This window comes from Lacerta agilis, chromosome 7, assembly GCF_009819535.1.
Source record: "Lacerta agilis isolate rLacAgi1 chromosome 7, rLacAgi1.pri, whole genome shotgun sequence".
Classification (NCBI taxonomy): Eukaryota; Metazoa; Chordata; class Lepidosauria; order Squamata; family Lacertidae; genus Lacerta; species Lacerta agilis.
The window spans coordinates 21,639,048-21,664,612 of NC_046318.1; the positions used below are offsets into that span (position 1 = coordinate 21,639,048).

The 25,565-nt window shown below is 43.4% G+C and overlaps 1 protein-coding gene across 1 annotated transcript in view; it reads right to left on the reverse strand.

Annotated features, from left to right (window-relative positions):
• The window catches only part of WRNIP1 (WRN helicase interacting protein 1), a 39,427-nt gene extending 28,907 nt beyond the window's left edge, over positions 1 to 10,520 (reverse strand). Inside the window, exon 1 of the mRNA XM_033154461.1 lies at positions 9,761 to 10,520. Within this exon, the coding sequence (XP_033010352.1) occupies positions 9,761 to 10,396 (636 nt within the window). The 5' untranslated portion in view covers positions 10,397 to 10,520. The remainder of the gene's footprint in view (positions 1 to 9,760) is intronic.
• Positions 10,521 to 25,565: the final 15,045 nt, after the last annotated feature.

Here is a 25,565-nt window from a genome sequence, read left to right on the forward strand (position 1 = left end):
AGAAAAAGGGAAATAAAGGAGGAGGGAAACCCAACTCATAACAAGAGAAGAAAGAATACGCGACTGGAATAGAGGAAACTGCCCTATACTGAGGAAGGCTGTATATACTCTATACCTTTAAAGAGCATTCAATGCATGTTTTTCCCCTCCCCTTCTAGGAATTTTAGGCACTATGGTTTGATAAGAACTGCTGGGAACTGTAATGCTGTGGGCGCCCAGAATCTTTGATGGGGGAAATATGCTTCAAAGGTATCATGCGTACCTGTCCTTAGGTTCACATAACATAAGATGATCTCAGTAAACCAACCCTGGGTGGGAAATGAGAAAACAAACTGGGGAATGCAACTATTCAGGACAAATATTATCTGGATATCCTGGAAGTGAGAAAAAGATGGCCACCGTAGAAAAAAAAGAACCTAGAGTGGAAGCACCCGCAAACTCACGTTCTCTGTCCATTGGCCAAACATTTCCTCGTCTATTCAAGGAACCACAGCAAGATAAACCCAAGTAAGACTATGAGGGGACATTCCTGAACAGAGCAGGAAGGATTTGCAGAGGGACAGGTGTGGCGAACCAACCGTCTGGATAGCAAACGCTTTAGATGTTTTCAGGGAAGCAGCAAGAGAGTCTTTAGGAATGCGAGGAGGAGGCAGCAGGCTTTCTCGATTTCAGAGTTTCAGCTCAGCTTAGTTCCTCCTCCCCATCCTGCCGCAATCAGATACCGCTGTCAGGATTCAGTATCCATAGAAAGTCGAAGGATAGAAAGACTATATAACCTGACCTGATCAATACGGGCTCGTCTGGTTAATATAGGCTCATATCCCAGTTGAGTCACAGACAAACCGAGCAGCTTTAGCTGTGAAGTTATTCTCTCTCAGACTGAGGGTTGTAGCAACCAAGCGTTGCTCAGAGTAGACCCACTGAACTTAATGGTTATGTTCATTAATTTCAGTGGGTCTTCTCTGGAGTAGGACCAGCACTGGATTCCATCCTTAGTTAAAGTGTTCCTCTTCAACCATGCCTTTGGGGGGCATGGTTAAAGTGTTCCTCTTCAACCATGCCTTTGGGGGGAGGGTTAACGTTTTGCCGCTTTGTTTTACTTATTTACTTGTTTTTATCCTGTATTTTATTCTGCGAACCACCCTGAGATCTTATGTTGAAAGGTGGCATATAAATCTAATAAATACAGTGGTACCTCAGGTTACATACGCTTCAGGTTACAGACGCTTCGGGTTACAGACTCCACTAACCCAGAAATGATGCTTCAGGTTAAGAACTTTGCTTCTGATTAAGAACAGAAATCGTGCTCTGGCGGCGCAGCGGCAGTGGGAGGTCCCATTAGCTAAAGTGGTGCTTCAGGTTAAGAACAGTTTCAGGTTAAGAACGGACCTCCAGAACGAATTAAGTTCTTAACCCGAGGTACTACTCTAAACAAAACAAAGAACAAAAAATGGCTGCAAGCTTCCATCAATTCAATTAGTGCACTAATCAAGAAATAACAGCAATTAATCAGTGCAGCCGAGATGAAAGAGTTCAGCACTATGCAAATCACCCAAAGGCAACAGACAATCAAATGAGTTTTAATTCATCAACTAAAGGATTAATATATCTGTGTCCGATTAAACCAATTGTTTGGGGGGGGGGAGGAGCATGCTTCCTTCAGTTTAAGAAGTTGCATGTGCACCAGGGATAGTGAACCTGTGGCTCTTTTACCTGTTGCTGCACTATGGTTAAATTCATGCCACATGTTTAAAGAACAATGCTACCACTTCAAAAACTCATGGCTCCCAAGAATTATGGGACCTGCTACAATTCCCAGGGCTCCTTGTGAATAGAGATTGACCGTTAACCACTCTGAGAATAGTTAACTCTGTGAGTGGGCATGAGATTGCTTTGAAGTATGGCATGAATGTGGCCTGCAACTCCTACCATCCCCAAGCATTGGCCATCCAAACTGGGACTCATGGGAGCTGCAGTCCCAACAAGTTCCGGGCGGCTACATCCCCATCCCTGAATTTAGCAGGCGTCATCTTACAAGAGCCATTCCCCTCCTGCATAAGAGTGAAGGAGACTTGATTCCGAGACAGTGCCTGACAACTCCAAGATACTGACTAGAGCCAAAGTTGCTTGGCTTCAGCAAGGTGATGGCTTCGTGGACCTTCAAATCCCGCCCTGGCAGGGCTTTCAACATACTGTATTGCCCCCAATATAAGCCACACTCCCCCCGCCTAAATTCCAACTGTGAAAAGTGCAATTCGTGACCTTACAAAAATGGGCTTTTACGGTATCGCTGCTGAAACAGACATATGGTAAAACGAAACGAAAACAAAGTTTAATCGCTGATTTGCGAGCTTGAGATTGTTGTGCAATTTATTCTGTCGTCATTCATTGCTTTCCCCGTATTTTACAGTGCAGTATTGATTTTTTAATTTGCATTTACAGTGCTACGAACAGATGTTTAACCCACTTGCGGGTCCTCTCTAGTACCCATAGGATTTTCTTCCACATTTGCCATTTACGGGTGTGAGTGCGTGTGGAATTTTAAGGGAGCAGCTTATATTTGGGTATTGTTTTTCTTCCCCCTTTCCCCGCCTTGAATTTTAAAGGTGCGGCTTATTTGTGGGTGCGGCTCATATTCGGGCTAATATGGCACATTTGCACGTATGTTACAAATAAACAACTTTTTCTCAGAGAAACGGATTGCCTGTTTTATCAGGGAAGCCAGGTTGGACAATTAAAAAACGGTTTTTAATAGACTCATCTAAGCAACCAGCTCATTCAGGAGTTCCAAAAGATATATGTATGGATAAGGCTTTTCAAATCTGAACTTTTCTTGGCTGGATGTTAATTCTATTCAGATTGCTGGGAAGAGCAAAAACGCTGTACATACTTTAAAAAACAGCAACAGCTGGACAGCAGCCCCCTCTGCTCCCACTTTCTTCTCCAATAGCTGCTCTGGGCCAAAAGATCCGCCACAGCTGGTGAGGGCAGGCGGTGACAAGCCTAAACGCTGCCCGAAAGGATATCCCGAAGATCAGGACTACTTCAGCAGGTGCTCCGAACCTGATCCTCTAGTGGAGAGCGCTTCAGAGCCAGAGCTTTATGTCCTGGGGACTAACAGTGATAGCAGCACACTTCTGTTTGTTCCATCAATGGCAGCACATACACCCCCGACCTCTCTCTCTCTCTCCTGTTTCTCGGTCTCCTTAACCTTTTAGGCAGCCGAAGGTAGAAAGATTGTCGTTGGATATAAGCCAGTGCAAGCTCAGTCCAAGTACGTATGGGGAGCCTGTAGTCTTCTGGGTGTTGACAGGTTACAATGGGATGCGGGTGGCACTGTGGTCTAAACCACTGAGCCTCTTGGGCTTGCCGTTTAGAATCTCGGTGGTTCGAGTCACTGTGATGGAGTGAGCTCCCGTTGCTCTGCCCCAGCTCCTGCTAACCTAGCAGTTCGAAAGCACGTCAGTGCAAGTAGATAAATAGGTACCACTGTGGCGGGAAGGTAAATTGTGTTTCCGTGTGCTCTGGTTTCCGTCACGGTGTTCTGCTGCGCCAGAAGCAGTTTAGTCCTGCTGGCCACATGACCCAAAAAACTGTCTGTGGACAAATGTCGGCTCCCTTGGCCAGAAAGCAAGATGAGCGTTGCAACCCCATAGTCACCTTTGACTGGACTTAACCGCCCAGGGGTCCTTTACCTTTTTTTTACCTTTAGGTTACACTACAATTCCCATCAAACGTTCCTGCTGAATCCTGGCCATAATAGCTGGGGCTGATGGTGGTCCAACCACTTTTAGAGGGGTACCCTAACCTGTCCTAGGCTACCCTCTTCCATTTTCAGAAACTGGAGATTACCAAGCTGTTGCTGATTCTGGAAAGCATATATTTTGAAGGCTATCTGAAAAAGTTCAGTTCCTTTTTCATTTATTGCGGGGCAGAATATTCTGCATTAATCTATCCCCAAGCTGTAGCTTGCAGACTGATCTTAGTGCATATGTGCTCATACGTATATTGCACTGCATTCAGTAGAGCATACTCTTAAGATATCTGTGTATACAGTTGCAGCCTTAATTAAAAGCAACAGGTGTTAAGACATAAGAATACTGGATTCTTTTTTTAAAAAACAGGATACATAAATAGAACATAAATGGAAAGGATTTTTTAAATTATTTTTTTACAGTATGATATACAACAGCTAACATTCTCAATTCTAACACAGTCCCTCCTAGCAAATAAAGAAGGCTGTTTCTTCTTTTTCCCTTTTGGTCAAACTTACACACAGCTATGCACTAATCTTTCCTGTGGGATCCACTCTCCCCTTCTCTTTCCTTTCAAGAGATAAAAGTCAAAATAATCCAAGTCGGAGAGGAGTTATGCATTTATACCTGACCTTCTGTAATGTTTGCAACTACGTTATACATTGCTTAATTTTTATTACAAATTCTTAACCACCTTTCCTGTAAAGGTTTGAGACTGTGCAAGGAGAAAGCAAACAAAAGCTTACTTCTGAGTAATCAATGTGTGATTTAAAATCTGCACATGAATTTACCCAAATCTGATTATACCCTGATGCCATGACACTTGCTAACACAATCTCCTGAAACAAAACATAATGATGGAGTACGTTTCATTTGAAAATATAAAACTCAGTAGTAAGTGCCCCACACCTCTCTCGAATTCTTTGGAATTAGAGGGTAGTCTGGAAGACACAGAGCAGAAATTTAATCCTTTATTTTCATATAATATATATCCAATATTAATTAGTCCTAAAACACAGGATTGCATTGTGCACCAGATAGCGGGTCCCAAAGACTTACCAAGATCAGCATCACAATTGCCCTTACCTATTTAAATGTGTGCATCACCTGGTCCTCAACATTTATTGCTGGTAACTTGACCGCCCACCCAGAAGGCAATCAATGACCTGCCATTGGGTATTCATGGAATCCAAATCCCACTCCCTATGGTGGTGCAATGGTGGTGTGGCCAACAGCTGCTTCATGCTGTTAGCTCTCCCTGGCAAAGACCCTAAGGGCTTAGGATGGGGGAACTACACTTATTACAGAAGTCTGCTGCCAGCTGGGAAGAAGGCAGGGGTCTGAACAGCCAAGAAAACCACGCTGCATTTATTTCACATCCCCATTGCCAACATTCCCAGGAGACCAGCTGCAAAAGGCAGTTCTGTAGGGTGGGGACCACAAACCCAAGGACCACCATGTCAAACTAAGAGCGCCGGGCATTACACGTGAAACTTTTGTTTTCTTCCCAGCTCCGTCTGTGGAACGCTCTCCCCAAGGAGGTTCGGCTGGTGCCTTCATTATACACCTTTAGGTGCCAGGAAAAACATTTCTCTTTAACCAGGCCTTTGGTTGACTGACATCCAATGCCCTTTTAAAATGTGTTGGGGAGAGGGGGGGTTACTGGGCTGTTCTTATTTTTTTTTTATTGTGTATTTAATGTTTATAACAGTGTATGTTGTGATTTTATCATGTGAACTGCCCTGAGACCTGTGGATATAGGGCAGTATAAAGGTAAAGGTAAAGGGACCCCTGACCATTAGGTCCAGTCACAGATGACTCTGGGGTTGCGGCGCTCATCTTGCTTTACTGGCCAAGGGAGCCGGCCTTTGTCTTCAGAAACGCTGTTTACATTCCTGCCAGAGCGGTACCTATTTATCTACTTGCAGTTTGACATGCTTTTGAACTGCTAGGTTGGCAGGAGCAGGGACCGAGCAACGGGAGCTCAACCCGACATGGGGATTCAAACCGCCGACCTTTTGATCAGTAAGCCCTAGGCTTTGTGTTTTGCCTCATCACCTACTGCACACTGTCAGGAATGCCATTAAGACCTGCACTCGTGTGTCTATAGTAGAAAGTCGCAACACTTCAATATGTTCAAAACTAAAATACCCTATTTGTACTCCTGGCCTAAACTACAAATACTTTTGACCTGTCATGATGAAGTTTGAACTAAAAGCTAAAAGATAAAAATAAGCCCTGTGAAACTTAATACAGATTGCCAAGACAGCATGTTGCTTTGAAGTTAACACATTCCCATCATCTATTAACTCCATTAACGTAGTATAAGATTGCACATGGAAGACCGAGAACAGCTGGTTTGAAGTCTTCAAAGTCAATTTATTAAGTAATAACATGTCAGACATCCCCTTACATAACCCTTTTGCGTGGGTGTTAAAACGAAAACAAAAACAAAAAGTACAAAAACAAGGTTATACCAAACCTCTGGTTTGGACAGTTCTGAGGTTCATTTGCAACAGCAAAGCTGTTCTGTGCTTGGGTTACAGCCATGGATGTTTCCCTGCTGCATCCCTAGACTAAAATTGGGTGCTTCATGGCAGACATGCAAAAATCTGAATCTTGCACATTAGAGGGTCATAAATCATAGCACAGCTTACTCAGGTTGCAAGCTTGTGTTTAAGCAGCTGGACCAGCCGAGACGAAACGGAAAACTTTTAAAAAGTTAATTTGCAGCCCGATAGAACAAATTGATGCTCCTGGTTCATGCCATTTGTCTGTGGGCATACGCACGATGCTAGTATCAAAGGTTCGGGGGTAATTTATCACCACTTCCAATAGCCACAGATATGATGGTCACTTCAATAGCCACAGATATGATGGTCATTGAACTTTGTGGTCTCTTCCTGGAGCAACTTGGGGAATCTTGGAAGACACATGTCCCATGTGCTGTAACATCAAGGTGTATATACCCTTTCCTCACTTAAATGCTTTATTCCTGATCTGTTCTGTTATAGGGTTGCCCTATTTCAAGCAGGGTGGATTTGATTTAAATCAAATCAAATCGATTTAAATCACTATTTAAATCACTAGTCAGTAAGACTTCATTTAAATCTCTCCCCTTTTTTACCGAAAGACTAATTCTTGCTGTTATCATCTTAATATTTACAACCAGATGAAGGTTTCTTTTTTTTTGGAATAATAAATTTTCAGAGTAGTTTTTACAGTTATATAAAAAAATTACTGATTTGGTTATACTATTAGAAATACATAGACCGATAATTATGAAATTATTGTGAGGTTTAATAAGTTAATTGTTTATATTTGGACAACTTTTCTGCTGTACTTTATTGAAAGGAGAAAAACAATCATTTCCTTAATAACAATTTAAACATTTATTTAAATAAAACAATAACATTATAGTATATGTATCCAAGTTTGTTAACTGATGTGGTTAAACAATTTTTTTAAAAAAACTTTGACTGAGTTTTAGCACACATGAAAAACTAAAAACAAATCCTTATTTCCTGATGAATAGCCTTTGAACTATAATGTAACTTAAATAGAAAACTATCTTTGGAAAGATTTTTCCTCCAAAAGAATTTTATTTTAAAAATCCTATTTAGATTTAAAAAATCCTATTTAAATAAATATATATTGATTGATTGATCCACCCTGGCAGCAACAGGCAGTGGGGTAATGAGTGGGCTTCCAAAATCACCGTCTAGGAGGCAACAAGGAAGCGGCCGCTGAACAGCGCTTTTGCTTCCCCTGGAGAACAGACGAAATCCCAGACATTTAATATTAAATTGAAATTTTTCCCCAGGGCACCAATTTAGCCCCACCCCCCTGACATTACTGGAATTTTCCGGTCTATATGGCAACCCTGTCCGTTATCGTTGAGAGCAAATTATGAAAGCTTTTCCTGTGCCCGGTACCGTTGAAATAATGGATGAATTCAGGCAGAGTCAGGGGATGGAATCAAAGGAAAAAGTGCAAGTGAGTATAGGATGGAGAAAAGGAACCCAAATTTCTAACCTACATTTAAGTAAGTTGCTGCCCATCGCGCCCCCACAGAGCAGAGGCGGGGGGGGGGAGGTAACAACACACCTAGAACACAGCAGGATTGTGACATATTAAACCACACTCATCATTTAACCCAACATCTCACAAGGTTTCTGGGGAAAAGATCAAATTTTGATGGGCTTTTAAATGGAAAGCAAAGCTAAGGAGCTGGAGAAGAATATTGCGGGAACCAGGTATCAAGCAACTCAGAGTGCAACCTATTAGAAAAACGTTGGATTTGTTTAGTTTTCGGTATCCCGTTGTCTGCAGTGTGCATACACATGTCTGTCTCCCTTTGCCCATTTGCTCACAAGTCTAATTACTACCCTACAAACTTCAGTTATTAACCCCCCCCCCGCCGCCAAAAAAAGAGGGGTAATGTTTCAGTTCAAAGAAGACCGAGAAAAAATAATTCAAACATTTGTTTTATTTCAATATTTCCACGATGCTTCTCAGAGTTACCCAAATAACTGGAGCAGGGGTGGGGAAAATTGGATGCAACTTTAGGACTTGGCAAATATGGCAAAGAAATGGCAAACTTTCTCAGTGAAGAGATGCTACTTTTAAACTCATGAGTACACGCTGTATCTCTTTGGTTTTAGGTTCACCAGTTACACAAGAAGGGGGAATGGTATGTGCTGCAGAAGGGGAATGGTATGTGCTTCCTTTTGTTTCAGGGAAGGCAGGCAGTGGTTCCCAGTCACAGCAGTGCTGAATCCTAGATTTCACTTTTTTTTTAAGGGATAGTCCTTAATTCTGCCCTTGAAAAGACCACCAAAAATGGCTTTGAATGTGAAAGAGAGATGAGCTACTCTCAATGTTATCGCTCCCTCAGTATGCCACAGGTCCTTTTTTTACGATGAGATTTATTATTATTAATAGTTACAGGTAGGTAGCCGTGCTGGTCTGCCGTAGTCGAAACAAAATTTTAAAAATTCCTTCCAGTAGCACCTTAGAGACCAACTAAGTTTGTTATTGGTATGAGCTTTCGTGTGCATGCACACTTCTTCAGATATCTGAATGCCTCCCAGTAGATAGATATCTGAAGATATCTGAAGAAGGAATTTTTTAATATTATTATTAATATGCAGGTTGGGAGTGTGTGTGTGAACCACGTACTAAAGGTGGGCTATAAATGCAATAAATAAGCTCTACTACTTAAGGAAACTGGAGGGGCAAGCTGGATGGAGATGTCAGTCGCCAACCTGGCATCCAGAGATCTCCATGGGGTCGCAATTGGACCCACAGCAGTTGCAAAAATATTTTTGAACACTGGACTGGATGCAAAAGCAAGCCCTGGTTGTGATCCTGTGTCCCATGGAGTCTGTGAGAGGGGAGGGGGACCGAAAGTAACAAGGAGTCCCCGTCCCCCCCGTTGCACAATGCTACGTGCATTGGGTTGATTAAACCTATAAAGCCTTGAACGGCACAGGATCGCGATACCTCAAGGACTGCCTCTTTCCATATGAACCTACCCGGACCCTGAGATCATATTCTGAGGCCTTCCTTCATGTGCCTCCACCTCGAGAGGTGCGGAGGGTGGCAACACAAGAACGAACCTTCTCCGCAGTGGCTCCCCGTCTGTTGGAACCCTTTCCCCAGGGAAGTTTGCCTGGCGCCTTCATTATACACCTTTAGGCACCAGGCAAAAATGTTCCTTTTTAACCAGGCCTTTGGTTGATCTGATTTACATCCTATGCCCTTTTAAAATGTGTTTTTTTGGGGGGGGGCTACTGAGTTGTTTTTTTATTTTTATTACGTATTTTGTGGTTTTCTGTGAACCGCCCTGAGACCCCCGGGTATAGGGCAGTAGATAAATTCAATAAATAAATAAATAAAAGGCTGGTGGTTCCAGCCCCACCCAGGAATGGCTGGATTTCTACACTGCAGGGAGCTGGATGAGTTGACTAGACGACCCCTGGGGGTCCCTTGCAACTACTCACCTTGCCACAACCCGGAGGCCCCCAGAGGATGAGCGAGGGGATTTCGTGCGCTTCCAGCAGGGAGCGCAGGAGCGTCTGTTCGCCCAGCACCTGATCCTGCCCCACGTAGTCTCCCAGGTGGCTGGGACGCAGCTTGTCCGCCAGGGGCTTCCCTTCCAGCTTTCGGGCCAGGCTTTCCCCGCCCAGCTCGGGGCCACGCGCACTTGAGCCCCGACGATCCTCCCAGTCCGGCTGTTTCTCTCCCGCTTGCGCCCGGGATGGAGATGGAGACGCAGCAGCAGCAGCAGAAGCAGAGACACCCCGAGGTGTCCCGGGTTTCTCTGCCCCGGAGCTCCTGGCCTTGTGGAAAAGGGAGAACAGCGGGGCTGAACTGGGGCTACCCTTCCCCGCGCGCTCTTCCCCGCTGCTCCTCTCCGGGGAGTTGGAGAGGCGCATTTTCTTCCGGCAAGACGCGCCCATCCCCGCGTCCTTTGGGCTGCTGCTGCCGTCGATGCCGCTTTGCTCCGCATGCTCTGGGACTTCGCCTTGCTGCTGCAAACATCTGTCCAGATGCGAGTTGATGACGCCGGCGGGGAGCTCCCGCAGGCAAACGGGACAGCTCACGAGGAGCTCTTCCTGCGCGCCCGCTCCTTCCATTTCCAGGGCCAAGGAAAGGGAGAGGAATCCCACGGAATTAAGGCTGTTCCCTTGGCTTCTCCCCCTTCCCTCTTGGGAAGGGACACGCTTTAGGGATCCTCTCCAACAAGAGCCAAACAGCAAAAATGAAACCAGAAGTTGAGCTGTAAGAAACTTGCCCGGGCAGGAAGAAGAGAAAAGTCAACACCTCCTTTTCCGACAAACCCAGCGGACTGTCGGGAATCGTAGTTCTTTATGCGGGAGGAGCGTAAAGGTCCTGTCGGGCTCGACTGAGGCTTGAGAGGAGGACGGGAAATGCCATAATCGCTAACATTTGTTGTGCATAATGTGCACAGCCTTTTATACAAATTGGACATACCTTTTACACATTACTTGCCTCAGTACTGTGCAGGGGTACTCAATGGGCAGGTTTTTCAGTCCAAGAAGGTTGCCTCAAGACAAGAAGATAGAACTGCACACACCTCACCCACCCCCAAAATTTGGGGCGAACTCATGTTCAGGGATTTGGCGTTTGTGAAAGCTTTTGTACACTAAGCATCATCCTCGTGATTATTAGGGATCAGGCCCTAAGGAATGTCCGTGATCAAAGACTATAAAGTGCAGTTGTGCATGCTTTTGAAACACTGTGTTTCAATAGACACATGCAGGTCTGGCTGCTATGTTGTTCTGAATACACGGCTTTGCTGGATGCTAAATTTGCCACCATATAAACACTTTCTGTTTGTTTCCTTTTATTGCAGACAACAGACAGGAGATATCAGGGACCACTCCTATTCGGTACTATATGGAACCATGATGGACAAACACGTAGTAGCTTACCATTCGAAATTCTATAAGATCAACCGGATGGATGAAATGAACACGCGGTATTACAACAGCAGGGAGGACACTGTGGCGTTCTTCCAAAAACTGGAGACAGTCAAAAGTGAAGAAGAGGTATGTGAAGATTACAAATGTGCACACACAAACACAGAGTCATCCATTCACACACAGCATGAAGTAAACACTTGTGTGCATATAAAATGTTACAAACTATTGGTCTGCTTTCTGTGGCATCAGATGGTTGTTGAACAGAGAAGAACATATTATCTTCATGGCCAGTCTTGATTCAAAGGCTGATTTGACTAAGGGTAGTCAAAAAGTTGGTCCACTTGATGATTCCTAGAGTAGAAGAGTGGCTGGGTACAAATAAAATTATTATTATTATTATTATTATTATTAGATGTCATGTTGCACGCAGGTGTAGGGTTGGAGATAGCTTTGGAGAAGGTGCCCGCTTGGGAGATGGAGCTACAGAAGGCTGTGATGGTTTGAAAGTGGTGTATAAATAATTTCAGTAAATGAATACAGTTGAAAGCAGTTGGATTAGTTGGAGGAGGCGACAGGACTAAGGGCTTATGGTTTCCGTGTTGCCTATGTGAAAGTTTCCAATGGATTGAAATAAAAGGTGCTGTGAGGTTTTGAGGTGTCTTACAATGTGTGATCACGTGGTTATGACCGTATGTGATTATGTCTGTTTTGAAACCAGCAGGACTGTTTCAGAGCACGTTTGTGTTAGAACACTGTACACTGGTACCTTGGCTTAGTTGACGAACAAATCGGTTCCCGAACGCCGCAAACCCGGAAGTAAGTGTTCCGGTTTGTGAACGTTTTTTGGAAGCCAAATGTCTTTCGGCTGTCGGCATTGTTTCTGGGGCCAATCAGCCAATCAGAAGCCGTGCCTTGGCTTTCAAACGTTTTGGAAGTCGAACGGACTTCCAGAATGGATTGAGTTTGAGCACGAAGGTACCACTGTATAATTCATTTTGGTCTGCTGTATTGCCACAGAAATGGTTGGGCAAATGTAAGGTTTTAAACATATGGGCATTGCTCCTATGTTTTATTGCTGCGAGTGACTGGGCAAATTCTTGAGCGTAAATTTGGTGCAGAACGATTGTGCAGTCTAAGATTACAATTTTTAAGGTCACTGACAGGAGGTTTATTGTGTACATGTTGGGTTGTTTCAAAGGGCAAAGGAAGTAATTCTGAAAGATCTTTGCACTTGGCTAATTGTGAAGGGCACCGTATTTTTCGCTCCATAGGACGCTCCGGACCATAGGGCGCACCTCATTTTTAGAGGAGGAAACAAGAAAAAAATTTTTTTCTGGTTTTCCTCCTCTAAAAGCCCTGTTTTGTTTTGTTTTTTGTTTTGTTTTTGAGGATCAGCTAAAAGTTTTGCAGCTTTTTTTGCAAAGGGAAAAGCCCTGGGGTTTGGGGGGGGGGGTTTGGAGGATCAGCTAAAGGTTTTGCTGCTGTTTTTGCAAAGGCAAAAGGCCTTTTTTGAGAATCAGCTAAAAGTTTTGCAGCTTTTTTTGCAAAGGGAAGAGCCCTAGGGGTTTTTTTTGTTTTTGTTTTTGTTTTGAGGATCAGCTAAAGGTTTTGCAGCTTTTTTTGCAAAGGGGGAAAAGCAAAGCTCCTTTTGCAAAGGGGGAAAAGCAAAGAGGAAAGGCCCCATTTTTATGGGGTTTAACTCACATTTCTGAAAAATCTTAAGGAAAGGGAGCCATTTCTACTGTTTTCAGACAGATAATCTAATCAGCCAGTCACATGTCCTGGGGAAACAAACAACCTCCCTCTGCAGCACATTCAACAAAGGAGGGCGGGGCTGAAAGGGAGCCGGGACTCTTATCTCTCTCCCGATCTCCTGCTGATCAGCTGCTGAGCGGGGTCCTTTCAACACTCCCTTTTCTCTTTGTAAAATAAAAAGCACAATCTGCTTTTGGCCCCTGGGCAATTCAGCTCCAGGGACCACCATTCGCTCCATAAGACGCACAGGTATTTCCCCTTACTTTTCAGGAGGAAAAAAGTGCGTCTTATGGAGCAAAAAATACGGTATCTGAAATTAATCTCACACAAGGAGCAATTGCACAACTTTCCTCTAGGTGGAAGTCTCCTCCACGTCGAGCACTCCACAAAATACCGTCCTGCTTCTCCCATCCACTTTTTGCTATATTAAAGGGAATCATGCAGGAGCAGTGACGGCAAGTTTCACCTCTGGTTTTAATTAGTTAAAAATAGTTTTCATTAAGAAAAGAAAAAGCCCTGCATGGTTACTTCCAAGTACATGTATTGCGTTTGGATCGTGGTGTTGACTGCTAGGTTTCAAACTGTATTTCATATGTATTTTCCTTCTACATACAGCCGCATTTGGGTCAGAACTTTCATATTGCTTAAACTGGGGTTGGGGCGACAGGACAGATGTGTGGGCAAGAAGGGAAAACACAGAGAAACCAGGGAACGGTTTAGATTCTTAGATCACGGTCTGCAGTTTCTTGAAGATGGACTTCTGGCAAGTGATGGCTGCACCTCACAAGGGTTGGAAGGAATGTTTTTGCCATGAAACTAAAAAACCTCATCAGGAGGGCTTTAAACTGACTTATGTGGGGGAGGGAGACAGTGGTCCTGAAGGTAGGAGTCTATCAAGTACTGAAGATGATCATCCAAATGTCAAGGACCAAATGGAGCAAACAGCACACAGACCTAGTGGTGGGAGGAAAATATCCTTAAATAAGAGCCATGGGGGAATGATCAATGGTCTTCAATGTCTGTATACTAATGCAGAGCATGGGAAATAAACAAGATGAACTTGAGCTCTTGGTACAGAAAACTAAATATGACATAATAGGCATCACTGAAACCTGGTGGGATGAGTCTCATGATTGGAATGTAGTAATAGAGGGATACAATCTATTTCAGAGAAATAGAAACAGGAAAGGAGGAGGAGTAGCGTTATATGTCAGGGATGTGTATACCTGTGAAGAGATCCAGGATTTGAAACTCCAAAGCCAAGTTGAGAGTATCTGGGTCAAAATTAAGGGAGAGAAAAATAACAGTGATCTCATTGTGGGAGTTTACTATAGACCCCCAAGCCAAACTGAGGACACAGATGATGCCTTCCTGGAACTGATGGCCAAGCATTCAAAAGGAAGTGAGATAGTAGTAATGGGGGATTTCAACTACCCTGATATTTGTTGGATGTCAAACTCAGCCAAGAGCATGAGGTTGAACAGATTCCTCACTGGCCTTGCAGACAATTTCATTGTCCAGAAAGTGGGAGAAGCAACAAGAGGATCAGCCATTTTAGATCTGGTCCTAACCAATAGTGATGACCTGGTTAGTGGGGTAGAAGTGGCAGGATCATTAGGTGGGAGTGACCATGCGCTACTGGAGTTTATTATACAGCGGAAAGGAGCAACCAAGCATACTAAGACTCAAATTCTAGACTTTAAGAAAGCCGACTTCAGAAAATTTAGGGAAATGCTGGGTGAAATCCCATGGACAGAAATACTAAAAGGGAAGGGAGTTCATGATGGTTGGGAGCTTGTTAAAAGGGAGATATTAAAAGCACAACTTCAGGCAATACCAGTGAGACGGAAACATGGAAGGTGCCTAAAGAAGCCAGGGTGGCTATCTAAAGAACTTTTAATTGAGTTAAGATTTAAAAGGGATATGTACAAAAAATGGAAAAGGGGGGAAACCACCAGAGAGGAATTCAAACAAATAGCCAGTACATGTAGAGACAAAGCCAGAAAAGCTAAAGCACAGAATGAACTCAGGCTTGCTAGAGAGGTTAAAAGCAACAAAAAGGGCTTTTATGGGTATGTCCGTAGCAAAAGGAAGAACAAGGAAACAGTGGGGTCACTTAGAGGGGAAGATGGTGAAATGTGAACAGGGGACAGAGAAAGGGCAGAACTCCTCAATGCCTTCTTCTTCTCCAAGAAAGAAAATAATGCCCGACCTGAAGAATATGGAGCAGATGATTCAGCACGGGAAACACAGCCCAGAATAAGTAAGGAGGTAGTACAGGGATACTTGGCTAATTTAGATGTATTCAAGTCTCCAGGGCCAGATGAACTACATCCAAGAGTATTAAAAGAACTGGCAGAGGTGATTTCAGAACCACTGGCAGTAATCTTTGAGAATTCCTGGAGAACAGGCGAAGTGCCAGCAGACTGGAGGAGGGCAAATGTTGTCCCTATTTTCAAAAAGGGGAAAAGAGAGGACCCAAACAATTACCGCCCAGTCAGCCTGACATCAATACCAGGAAAGATTCTAGAGCAGATCATTAAGCAAACGGTCTGTGAGCACCTAGAAAGGAACGCTGTGATAACTAAAAGTCAGCATGGGTTTCTGAAAAATAAGTCATGTCAGACTAACCTGATCTCATTTTTTGACAGAATTACAAGCCTGGTAGATGAAGGGAATGCTGTGGATATAGCCTATCTTGATTTCAGCAAGGCCTTTGACAAGGTGCCCCATGATATTCTTGTAAAGAAGCTGGTAAAATGTGGGCTAGGCAATGCTACCATTCAGTGGATTTGTAACTGGCTGACTGACCGAACCCAAAGGGTGTTCATTAATGGCTCCTCTTCATCCTGGAGAGATGTGACTAGTGGGGTGCCACAGGGTTCTGTCTTGGGCCCAGTCTTATTCAACATCTTCATCAATGACTTGGATGATGGGCTTGAGGGCATCCTGATCAAGTTTGCAGATGACACCAAATTAGGAGGGGTGGCTAATACCCCAGAGGACAGGATCACACTTCAAAATGACCTTAACAGATTAGAGAACTGGGCCAGAGCAAACAAGATGAATTTTAACAGGGAGAAATGCAAAGTACTACACTTGGGCAAAAAAAATAAAAAATGAAAGGCACAAATACAGGATGGGTGACACCTGGCTTGAGAGCAGTACATGTGAAAAGGATCTAGGAGTCTTGGTAGACCACAAACCTGACATGAGTCAACAGTGTGATGCAGCAGCTAAAAAAGCCAATGCAATTCTGGGCTGCATCAATAGGAGTATGGCGTCTAGATCAAGGGAGGTAATGTTGTTGTTGTTGTTCAGTCGTTCAGTCGTGTCCGACTCTTCGTGACCCCATGGACCAGAGCACGCCAGGCACGCCTATCCTTCACTGCCTCTCGCAGTTTGGCCAAACTCATGTTAGTAGCTTCAAGAACACTGTCCAACCATCTCATCCTCTGTCGTCCCCTTCTCCTTGTGCCCTCCATCTTTCCCAACATCAGGGTCTTTTCTAGGGATTCTTCTCTTCTCATGAGGTGGCCAAAGTACTGGAGCCTCAACTTCAGGATCTGTCCTTCTAGTGAGTACTCAGGGCTGATTTCTTTGAGAATGGATAGGTTTGATCTTCTTGCAGTCCACGGGACTCTCAAGAGTCTCCTCCAGCACCATAATTCAAAAGCAAGGGAGGTAATAGTACCACTATATTCTGCTCTGGTCAGACCTCACCTGGAATACTGTGTCCAGTTCTGGGCACCACAGTTCAAGAAGGATACTGACAAGCTGGAACGTGTCCAGAAGAGGGCAACCAAAATGGTCAAAGGCCTGGAAACGATGCCTTATGAGGAACGGCTTAGGGAGCTGGGTATGTTTAGCCTGGAGAAGAGAAGGTTAAGGGGTGATATGCTAGCCATGTTCAAATATATAAAAGGATGTCATATAGAGGAGGGTGAAAGGTTGTTTTCTGCTGCTCCAGAGAAGCGGACACGGGGCAATGGATTCAAACTACAAGAAAGAAGATTCCACCTAAACATTAGGAAGAACTTCCTGACAGTGAGAGCTGTTCGGCAGTGGAATTTGCTACCAAGGAGTGTGGTGGAGTCTCCTTCTTTGGAGGTCTTTAAGCAGAGGCTTGACAGCCATCTGTCAGGAATGCTTTGATGATGTTTCCTGCTTGGCAGGGGGTTGGATTGGATGGCCCCACTCCAGTATTTTGCCAAGAAAACTCCATGGACATAAAAAAGGAGGAAGGTTTGAGAAGAAAGTGATATTTTCCAAGGCATGCACTGGTTCATGGGGTCACAGAGAGTCGAACATGACTAAGACGACTAAACAAACAACAATTTTCATTGGAGAAATGTAGGAGGCTTTGTGATTGTGTGTTCCTTTTGCAATATCATTTCCCAACCTGTTGCTCTTTGGTGGCTATGAGTTAGAGTACTTATGTCACAGACGATAAGATGGCCTGAGCTTCAAGGTATTAATGGACAGTGTCTAATCTCTTTAAATACACGGTGATACATCACATTCCCTTCGATACAGTATGCTGCGTATTCCTGATTAAACTGGAAGTCTCCCAGCTGTGTTGCACGTAGCTGAATGATTCATTCCGTACTGTTTCCAACACTGCCAACATTCCTGCTGCGTGGACCAAATGCTGATATGTACATATCTGGTAATTAGTACTGCAGCATGCTTTCATCCACTGATATTTATCCGGCCTGAAGAAACTAGGCTTACTTGATTTGGCTCGTTTCCGACATTTTCGTTCACAGAAACATAGTTTTGAAATTTTGCAATGAATTACATTACCAAAGAGCTATGAATCTATGTTACGGGGTGAAAAAAAGATGTGTGCAACACCATATCTAAATATAGGTATATACATTTTGAAGGGGAAGTTTTTGCTGGGTCCTAAAATAATTGCTTAGTTTGGAATTACAAATGGTTTGTGAAAGACATAAACCATGGGTAGGAAACCTAAGGCCTGGGGGTCGGATCCAGCCAATCGCCTTCTAAATCTGGCCCGTGGACAGTCCAGGAATCAGCATGTTTTTACATGAGTAGAATGTGTCCTTTTATTTAAAATGCATCTCTGGGTTATTTGTGTTTTTGCATGAGTAGAATGTGTGCTTTTATTTAAAATGCATCTCTGGGTTATTTGTGGGGCATAGGAATTCATTCATTCCCCCCCCAAAAAAAAAATATAGTCCGGCCCCCCACAAGGTCTGAGGGACAGCGGACTGGCCCCCTGCTGAAAAAGTTTGCTGACCCCTGACATAAACACTAATCCTACTGTACTGCAAATGTTGGATTGTGTTAGTTCCTTGTCCTACAACTGGCTATTCTGTTGTGAGAGATGGCAGCTGTAATGTTCAGTTCCATAAAAGATCTCACACTCTGTATCTCTGCTTGTTTTTCTAGGCAATTGTATAGGTTATGGTATTCTTTTAAAAATCCAAAGAAATGTAGTATAATCAAGCTCTGACATATGTACTGGTATTCCGAGCAGGTTCAACCCTACAGCCAGAACCATATGGCAGATTTGACACTGTGAGGCTTGCAATAGCCAGGGTGATGCCTTTCAAATGTTGTGGCATTCCAGCTCCCATCATCCCTGATCTTTGGCCATGCTGGCTGTGCCTGATATTGGAGTCCTACAACTTCTGGCGTGTACTACCTTATCTACCCCTGATCTCAACAAAGCACAGGAAACTGTGCTGTCTACCACTGAGTTCAAAAAATACATGACTGAATGTCAGGAATAATATGGTTGAATGGCAGGTAATGTCACCTGGTCAGCCTTCCTCACTATGGTGAGATGTATTATGTTTCGGCTTATATTATGGTGATTATTTCCAAATCTCCAACGCTGAGTGAGTGGAGTTCTGCTCGTGAAAGGAAATGTCTCCTCCCTCTCCCCTCCTTTCTCTGCACTCGCTCCAGATCTCCTCTGGAGGGTCCCCAACCCTCTCTAGAGCAAATTTGGAGGATGTGGGGGGGGGGAGAGAAGAGAGAAGGTTCCATCACACAACCAGAAATCTGCTGTGCAAGCAGTTAAGTAAGCACGTGCACATTTTTTTGAGAACTGTTGCTGTCTTTTGAACTTTTTTTGTGAAGCCTAAACAACCACATTACTCCTCAGTACTCCTAGTTTAATGTATCTGTTGTAGCGTGGGGATAATGATTTCAGCAAGTGATTTCAGCTCTCTGACATAGCAGGCAGGAGACAGCTTCTTCATGTAACACTCTTTATTCAGGCAAACAAGACTGGGGAACTAAGGAGAGGGAAGCTACATTTATAGGGACAGGAGACTGGCTAGAAAGGATACATTTTGGAGGGAACAATCTCAAGCAATCACAAAGCTGCCTTTTGATGGAAACCAATAAGACTGAGGATCCAAATGCAGCAACTTGAATGAACCAATAGTAGCTGTTCCTTCTGGAACAGGAAGGCAGTTACTGTCCCCTAATGTGAATACAGACAATAGTAATACAGATGTGAGAACCCTTGAATCAATACACAACAGTATCTCCAATTAGAAGAGAGTGATCAGTTTCTACACTATACTTTGGAGTGCTAATCAGAGCTCACATCTAGTGGGCTGAACGGGTTCTCCAGGTTCCAATTACAGGCTCCAATTTTAAGTGGAAGTTCTATTCAGTAGCATGTGAGAAGTGAGAAATATTAGCAGCTATGTTGGTCATTGCCCAATTTTAACATTTAACATATGTAACTGATTTTCGCCCCCTTTTTTGATGTCTCTGCCCTCCACCCACACACAAGTCCCTTGCATCTCCTTGCATCTTTCCCCCCTCTCCTCCCTTTTCAGCTCTTAGAGGGATAGAAAACGACAGAGCAGATGACTTGCAGCAGAAGTTAGGAACTGCTGAGGTTGATGCTCGCAACCCTGGCCCATTTGAGAATGTCAGATGAATTATCTTCCAGGCGAGGCTCTGCCCATCTTCTCTGCACCTGTTTCGTGCTTGTCACTGGGCCATCAGATTGCTTCCCATATATGTCTGATCGAGTTTGCTGGTGCATTCCTTCCAGCCGGCAGCATATCCATGCCTTCCTTAGCTTAGGTAGTGCTGGCTGGGCTGAGCAAGGCCATTGAATGAGCCCAGCAAATTTCTCCTAGCAATGCCCAAAACCTGCCCCCAATGCTAAAACACCCCCATCCCCCCAAAATGGGTCAAATTTCGAAAGGAAAAGCTGTCTGGATCGCTGGTTGCTTCAGCTTCGTAGCCTCATTCCTTTGGCACGTGCTGCGGACTCTGTTACTAAACCACAGAAGCAAGAGAAAGACCGAAGTATCTGCAGACACACAGGTAGCTGAAATGCTTTTGAGGAGGGTGGACGCATTTCAATAACAGGCTTGCCGTTTGATACAGAGTCAACTGTTGATAGTTTGCAAAAACAGGTTATGGTGTCCAGGCAACATTCTCTTTATATGCTTTTAAAGATTTTCCTAAGTGTATATCTTCTTTTAGGCTTGCCGTATTTAAAAAAACTGATAAAGATGCAATTTTAGAAACTGGAAGAAGGGGATAGAAGTGCAAGATGGTGTATTCTTGAGTTATATATCATAATAAGTTGGTGTAGAATTCCAGTCCAGTGGCATATTTTGTCTTCACATTTTGAAACGTTGCATCCTTCCACCTTCATGGCCATCCTAAATTCTCATTGATCCATGAAACATCCTCTAGTGACCTCTGCTGGGAGAGACAATGTTTGTAGTTAGCTAAACTGTTACTTGTACCATTCATTATCAAGTCAACCTGCTGTTTGAACCCTCCATCAGTTGGTATGCATGTTTTGGTCTCCTGCGTTATCTCCACTAAATAGTATTTACAATCGGACTTCTCCATTCCAACAGGCAAATTTCCGTTACTTCACCCATTATTCAGTAGAGATGTCACCATGTCTTCTCTTTCCCCTCTCCATTTCTCCAGGCAGGAACAGATTTCCCATGGGACCGATTCATATTTGATGATTGCAAAATGATGGTTTTATAGATGAATGCATATATTTATTTTTATTCCTCAGTTAAGGACTCAAAGCTGGCCTTGGCATGTGTAAGATTATTCAGCTAGGAAAAAATGGTAAGCATGGTTTCGTACAGTGGCGATGGAGCGGAGCAAATATAGGTGGAATAACACGTCTCTTTTGCGATCAAGTACATAGCTTGGAGATGCTGCTTTGCCCAGTGTTGTCACTGGAGACACAGCTGGCCTTCCAACTCTGGCTGGTTCACCAGTCATGGTTGTTCTTGGACCAAGACTGAATCCATAACCCATGTTCTGATGACCTTGCTCTTGGATTATTGTTTTATGTGCCCTACATAGCGCTGTCCCTAAAGGCTGTCTAGAAGTGGTGAAGAATGTGGCTGCCTGGTTCCTCATTGCAATTGCCGGACTGGAAGGTGTAACACCTATCCTTAATAATAATAATAATAATAATAATAATAATTTATTACTTTTACCCTGCGCCTCTGGCTGGGTCTCCCCTGCCACTCTGGGCGGCTTCCAACAGAATATTAAAAACACAGTAAAGCATCAAACATTAAAAGCTTCCCTAAACAGGGCTGCCTTCAGATGTCTTCTAAAAGTCAGATAGTTGTTTATTTCCTTGACATCTGATGGGAGGGCTTCCCACAGGGCAGGCGCCACCACCAAGAAGGCCCTCTGCCTGTTTCCCTGTAACTTGGCTTCTCGCAGCGAGGGAACGGGCGGAAGGCCCTTGGAGTTGGACCTCAGTGGCCGGCCAGAACGATTGCTATTACATGCAAACCTTCCACCCATTTTGATATTTATTGCACCTTTGTGTGCCCATCCAAATTTCTTGGGGAATTCTGCCATTTCCATATTGATTCTCTGGCATGGCTTATATGCTGGGCCATATAAGAAGTATCCTATGCTATGCATTTTAATTTTTGATGGCTTCTCTGCAACAGTGAAGTAAAAACATATTCTCCAAGTGTCCCAGTTTTCCAGGGACAGTCCTGGAATTCCAGAAGCCATCCCAGTCTCTGATTTGATCTTGGAATGTCTCTTTCCCCCCTTTTTCCTCCCCGCCACGTCTTGGATAACAATTAAAATTGGTGTGTGTGTATGTGTGTGTGTGCAGTTACAAAAGCAGAATCCTATTTATATGGAAAATAAAATCCATGCACCAAATGAATGAAGCTGCCATACGAATCCCTTCCTATAATTTTGAAGGAACAGGTCACCAATCCACTTTAAATTCTTTAATTGTGATGCTTCTGCAGCCAGCCATTTGTTAGGAAACGCAGGGAGTGTTGATTCATTTATTGTAAATGGAGCCCTGTTGTTGTTGTTGTTGTTGTTATTGTTGTTGTTTACATCCTGCCTTTTTCCCTGACAGGGACTCAAGGCAGCTTACTGCTAAAATGTTATTTCATTTCATTTATCTGTGGAAAGTGTTGCACGTGGTCTTTCCCCTCACACGTTTTTCTTTACAACAATCCTGCGAGGTAGGTTTGGCGGCGAGGTTGTAATTGGCTCAAGATGACCGATGTAGATGTGTCTATGATGTCTTTGTGTGCAGTGAGATCAAATGTGGGAGAAGCTTCCTGATGAAGTCCAGGATGTTCCCTACATTCATTGGAGCAATGTTGGGTGGGTAAATAAAATAAAAAAATAAATGCTGTAAACCAAGCATTTCAACCACCCAGCTGTAAGCCACCCAACTTGGCCAACAAGACTCAAAGAAATGAAAATGATCTCAAAGGCCCACATTGTGAAAAAGAGAGAATGTGTACATTTTGATTCAGTTAAATACAGCTTGCTAGAAAGGCAGATTGTGACACAGGTCTCAGCATGTGCGCTTGTCAATCAAAAGAAAGACGTGTTTCTCACATTGCTTGAGGCTTGGCATCTGTTTCCTCTTACATGTCGCACTTGCTATGTGTTAGCCACTTGTCTGCTGAATAAAAATAAGATCTAAGAATTTGTTAATTAGTCCCACCAGATCTGGATGTCTGTGTACGAGCACTTCATTACTACTCTTTATTCTTATCTGGTTACATTCAGCGACCTTGAAGGGAAACCTGACCCCATAGCTATATTCCAAAGTCACAAAGGATAACACAACATTCACCAAATGCCATTAATTCCATAATTAATGTGTGTGTGTTCTACGAGCCATGGTATTTTCAAACACTGTTTCCGACTCATGCCAATCATAGAAATGTTCCTTCTGGAATTGCATCTTGAAATATTAACTTGTTTGAGTTTTGGATGCATTTATGATAGATAGAAAGGGCAATGAACTGTGACCACCACTGACCAAACTGTAACTAGTGATGCCACAGAAATGTGTAGTTCAGGCATAGGCAAACTCGGCCCTCCAGATGTTTTGGGACTACAACTCCCATCATCCCTAGCCAACAGGACCAGTGGTCAGGGATGATGGGAGTTGTAGTCCCAAAACATCTGGAGGGCCGAGTTTGCCTATGCCTGGTGTAGTTAATCAGTTTGGAGGCCAAAAATAACCCTGTTCAAAAATGACCAGTCTTTTGGTACAAATTTTTGATGTTGGGAGAATTGCATCACAACATTTGGAGAAATGCAGACGTTAGAAACTGGCATCAATGTATTTGATGCTTTACAGAATTACATAGTCAAAAATAGACAGACCGTGCCCCCAAGGAGCTTACAATCTAGAATAGACAAAGTTAAACTCAACAAACGGAGGAGAGGAAGATATTAGTTTAGGACGAAGATGGATATGGACCAACCTCTTTAAAAAAAGAGATTACATTTGCATGTGAGGATTAAAATGATAAGCATGGTACAACCAAGTACATTGTAGTGGCAGTGGAAAACTCCCCATATTCATTGAGTGCTTCACTTTTGTGAGAGTTAAAGGACCCCTATATTTTTCTGCGCAAGACTGATTTGTTTATTTAAAGAAGCAACAAATATATCCATACCACTTTCTATCCGCCTGACTCTCATTAGCGTTGCAGCACTTCTGGCAGCCAAGAGAGACCTTAAAATGAACTTAGCTCTCGTTTACACCCACTTTAAATCCCTTTTACATTGCCAGAGAACGAAGAGGCTTTTATATACAGTATGTGAGAATGTCCCTGGCCCCTCATTGAATGGGTTAGTCTCATTTCATTCATCATTCGTATTTTGGTAGAGTGATTCTTCATGCCATCTGACTGGGTTACGTGCCCATGTGGAAGAGCTAGGTCAGTTTTTTATCTGTTAATCATAACGTGGGTTGGATGTTAACAGTTGGTGTAGGTCTCTTCTCCCACATTATGTGTAGCTTAATTCTCAAAACTCTGAAAACCTTTGAGCAGCAAGGCTTCATATCATTGTAATGTCTATTTCCTAATGCACCTGAGTATTCCATTCATGTTTTAAAATAATTGGGTGGGGTTTAAAAATTCTTTATCCTCAGACATTTTTTTTTGACAAATTTCCATCAACGCAGCATATTGTGATGCTGAGTAAATTCAGGAAAATAGCATTAATTGCCAAAGATTTGGTGTTTTTCAGTGTTAGCTACATACTAAATAACCAGTGCCTTCCTGGCAGCTTAGTGTATAGCTAAATTTCAAAAATGCAAAATGTTGTGCTTGTTTTCTACAGAGAAAACTACCGGTATACTATCCCTTTAATGCCTGAAAGAGCATCTGCACCTCCATCATTCTGGCCGGACACTGAGGTCCCGCTCCAAGGGCCTTCTGCCCATTTCCTCACTGTGAGAAGCCAAGTTACAGGGAACCAGGCAGAGGGCCTTCTCGGTAGTGGCACCCGCCCTGTGGAACGTCCTACCACCAGATGTCAAAGAGAAAAAACAACTACCAGACTTTTAGAAGACATCTGAAGGCAGCCCTGTTTAGGGAAGCTTTTAATGTTTGACAGATTATTGTATTTTTAATATTTTGTTGGAAGCTGCCCAGAGTGGCTGGGGAAACCCAGCCAGATAGGCGGGGTATAAATAAATTATTATTATTATTATTATTATTATTATTATTATTCACTTGAATTGACTTTGTGTACTATGTAGAGTTTTGAATGCTTAGGATATGATTGCATACCTTCCAACATTTCTCCAATTAAAATAGGGACGTTTCCATTCCATAATGATAATTTTACTATTTATACCCACACATCTTATTGGGTTGCCCCAGCTCCCTGGAGGAAAAGGTGGGATCATAGAATCATAGAATCATAGAGTTGGAAGAGACCACAAGGGCCATCCAGTCCAACCCCCTGCCAAGCAGGAAACACCATCAAAGCATTCCTGACAGATGGCTGTCAAGCCTCCGCTTAAAGCCCTCCAAAGAAGGAGACTCCACCACACTCCTTGGCAGCAAATTCCACTGTCGGACAGCTCTTACTGTCAGGAAGTTCTTCCTAATGTTTAGGTGGAATCTTCTTTCTTGTAGTTTGAATCCATTGCCCCGTGTCCGCTTCTCTGGAGCAGCAGAAAACAACCTTTCACCCTCCTCTATATGACATCCTTTGATATATTTGAACATGGGATATAAATGAAATAAACGAATGAATGAGTTAACATACCCTCCAACATTTCTTGGATGAAAACAGGGATGTCCTATTTCACAAC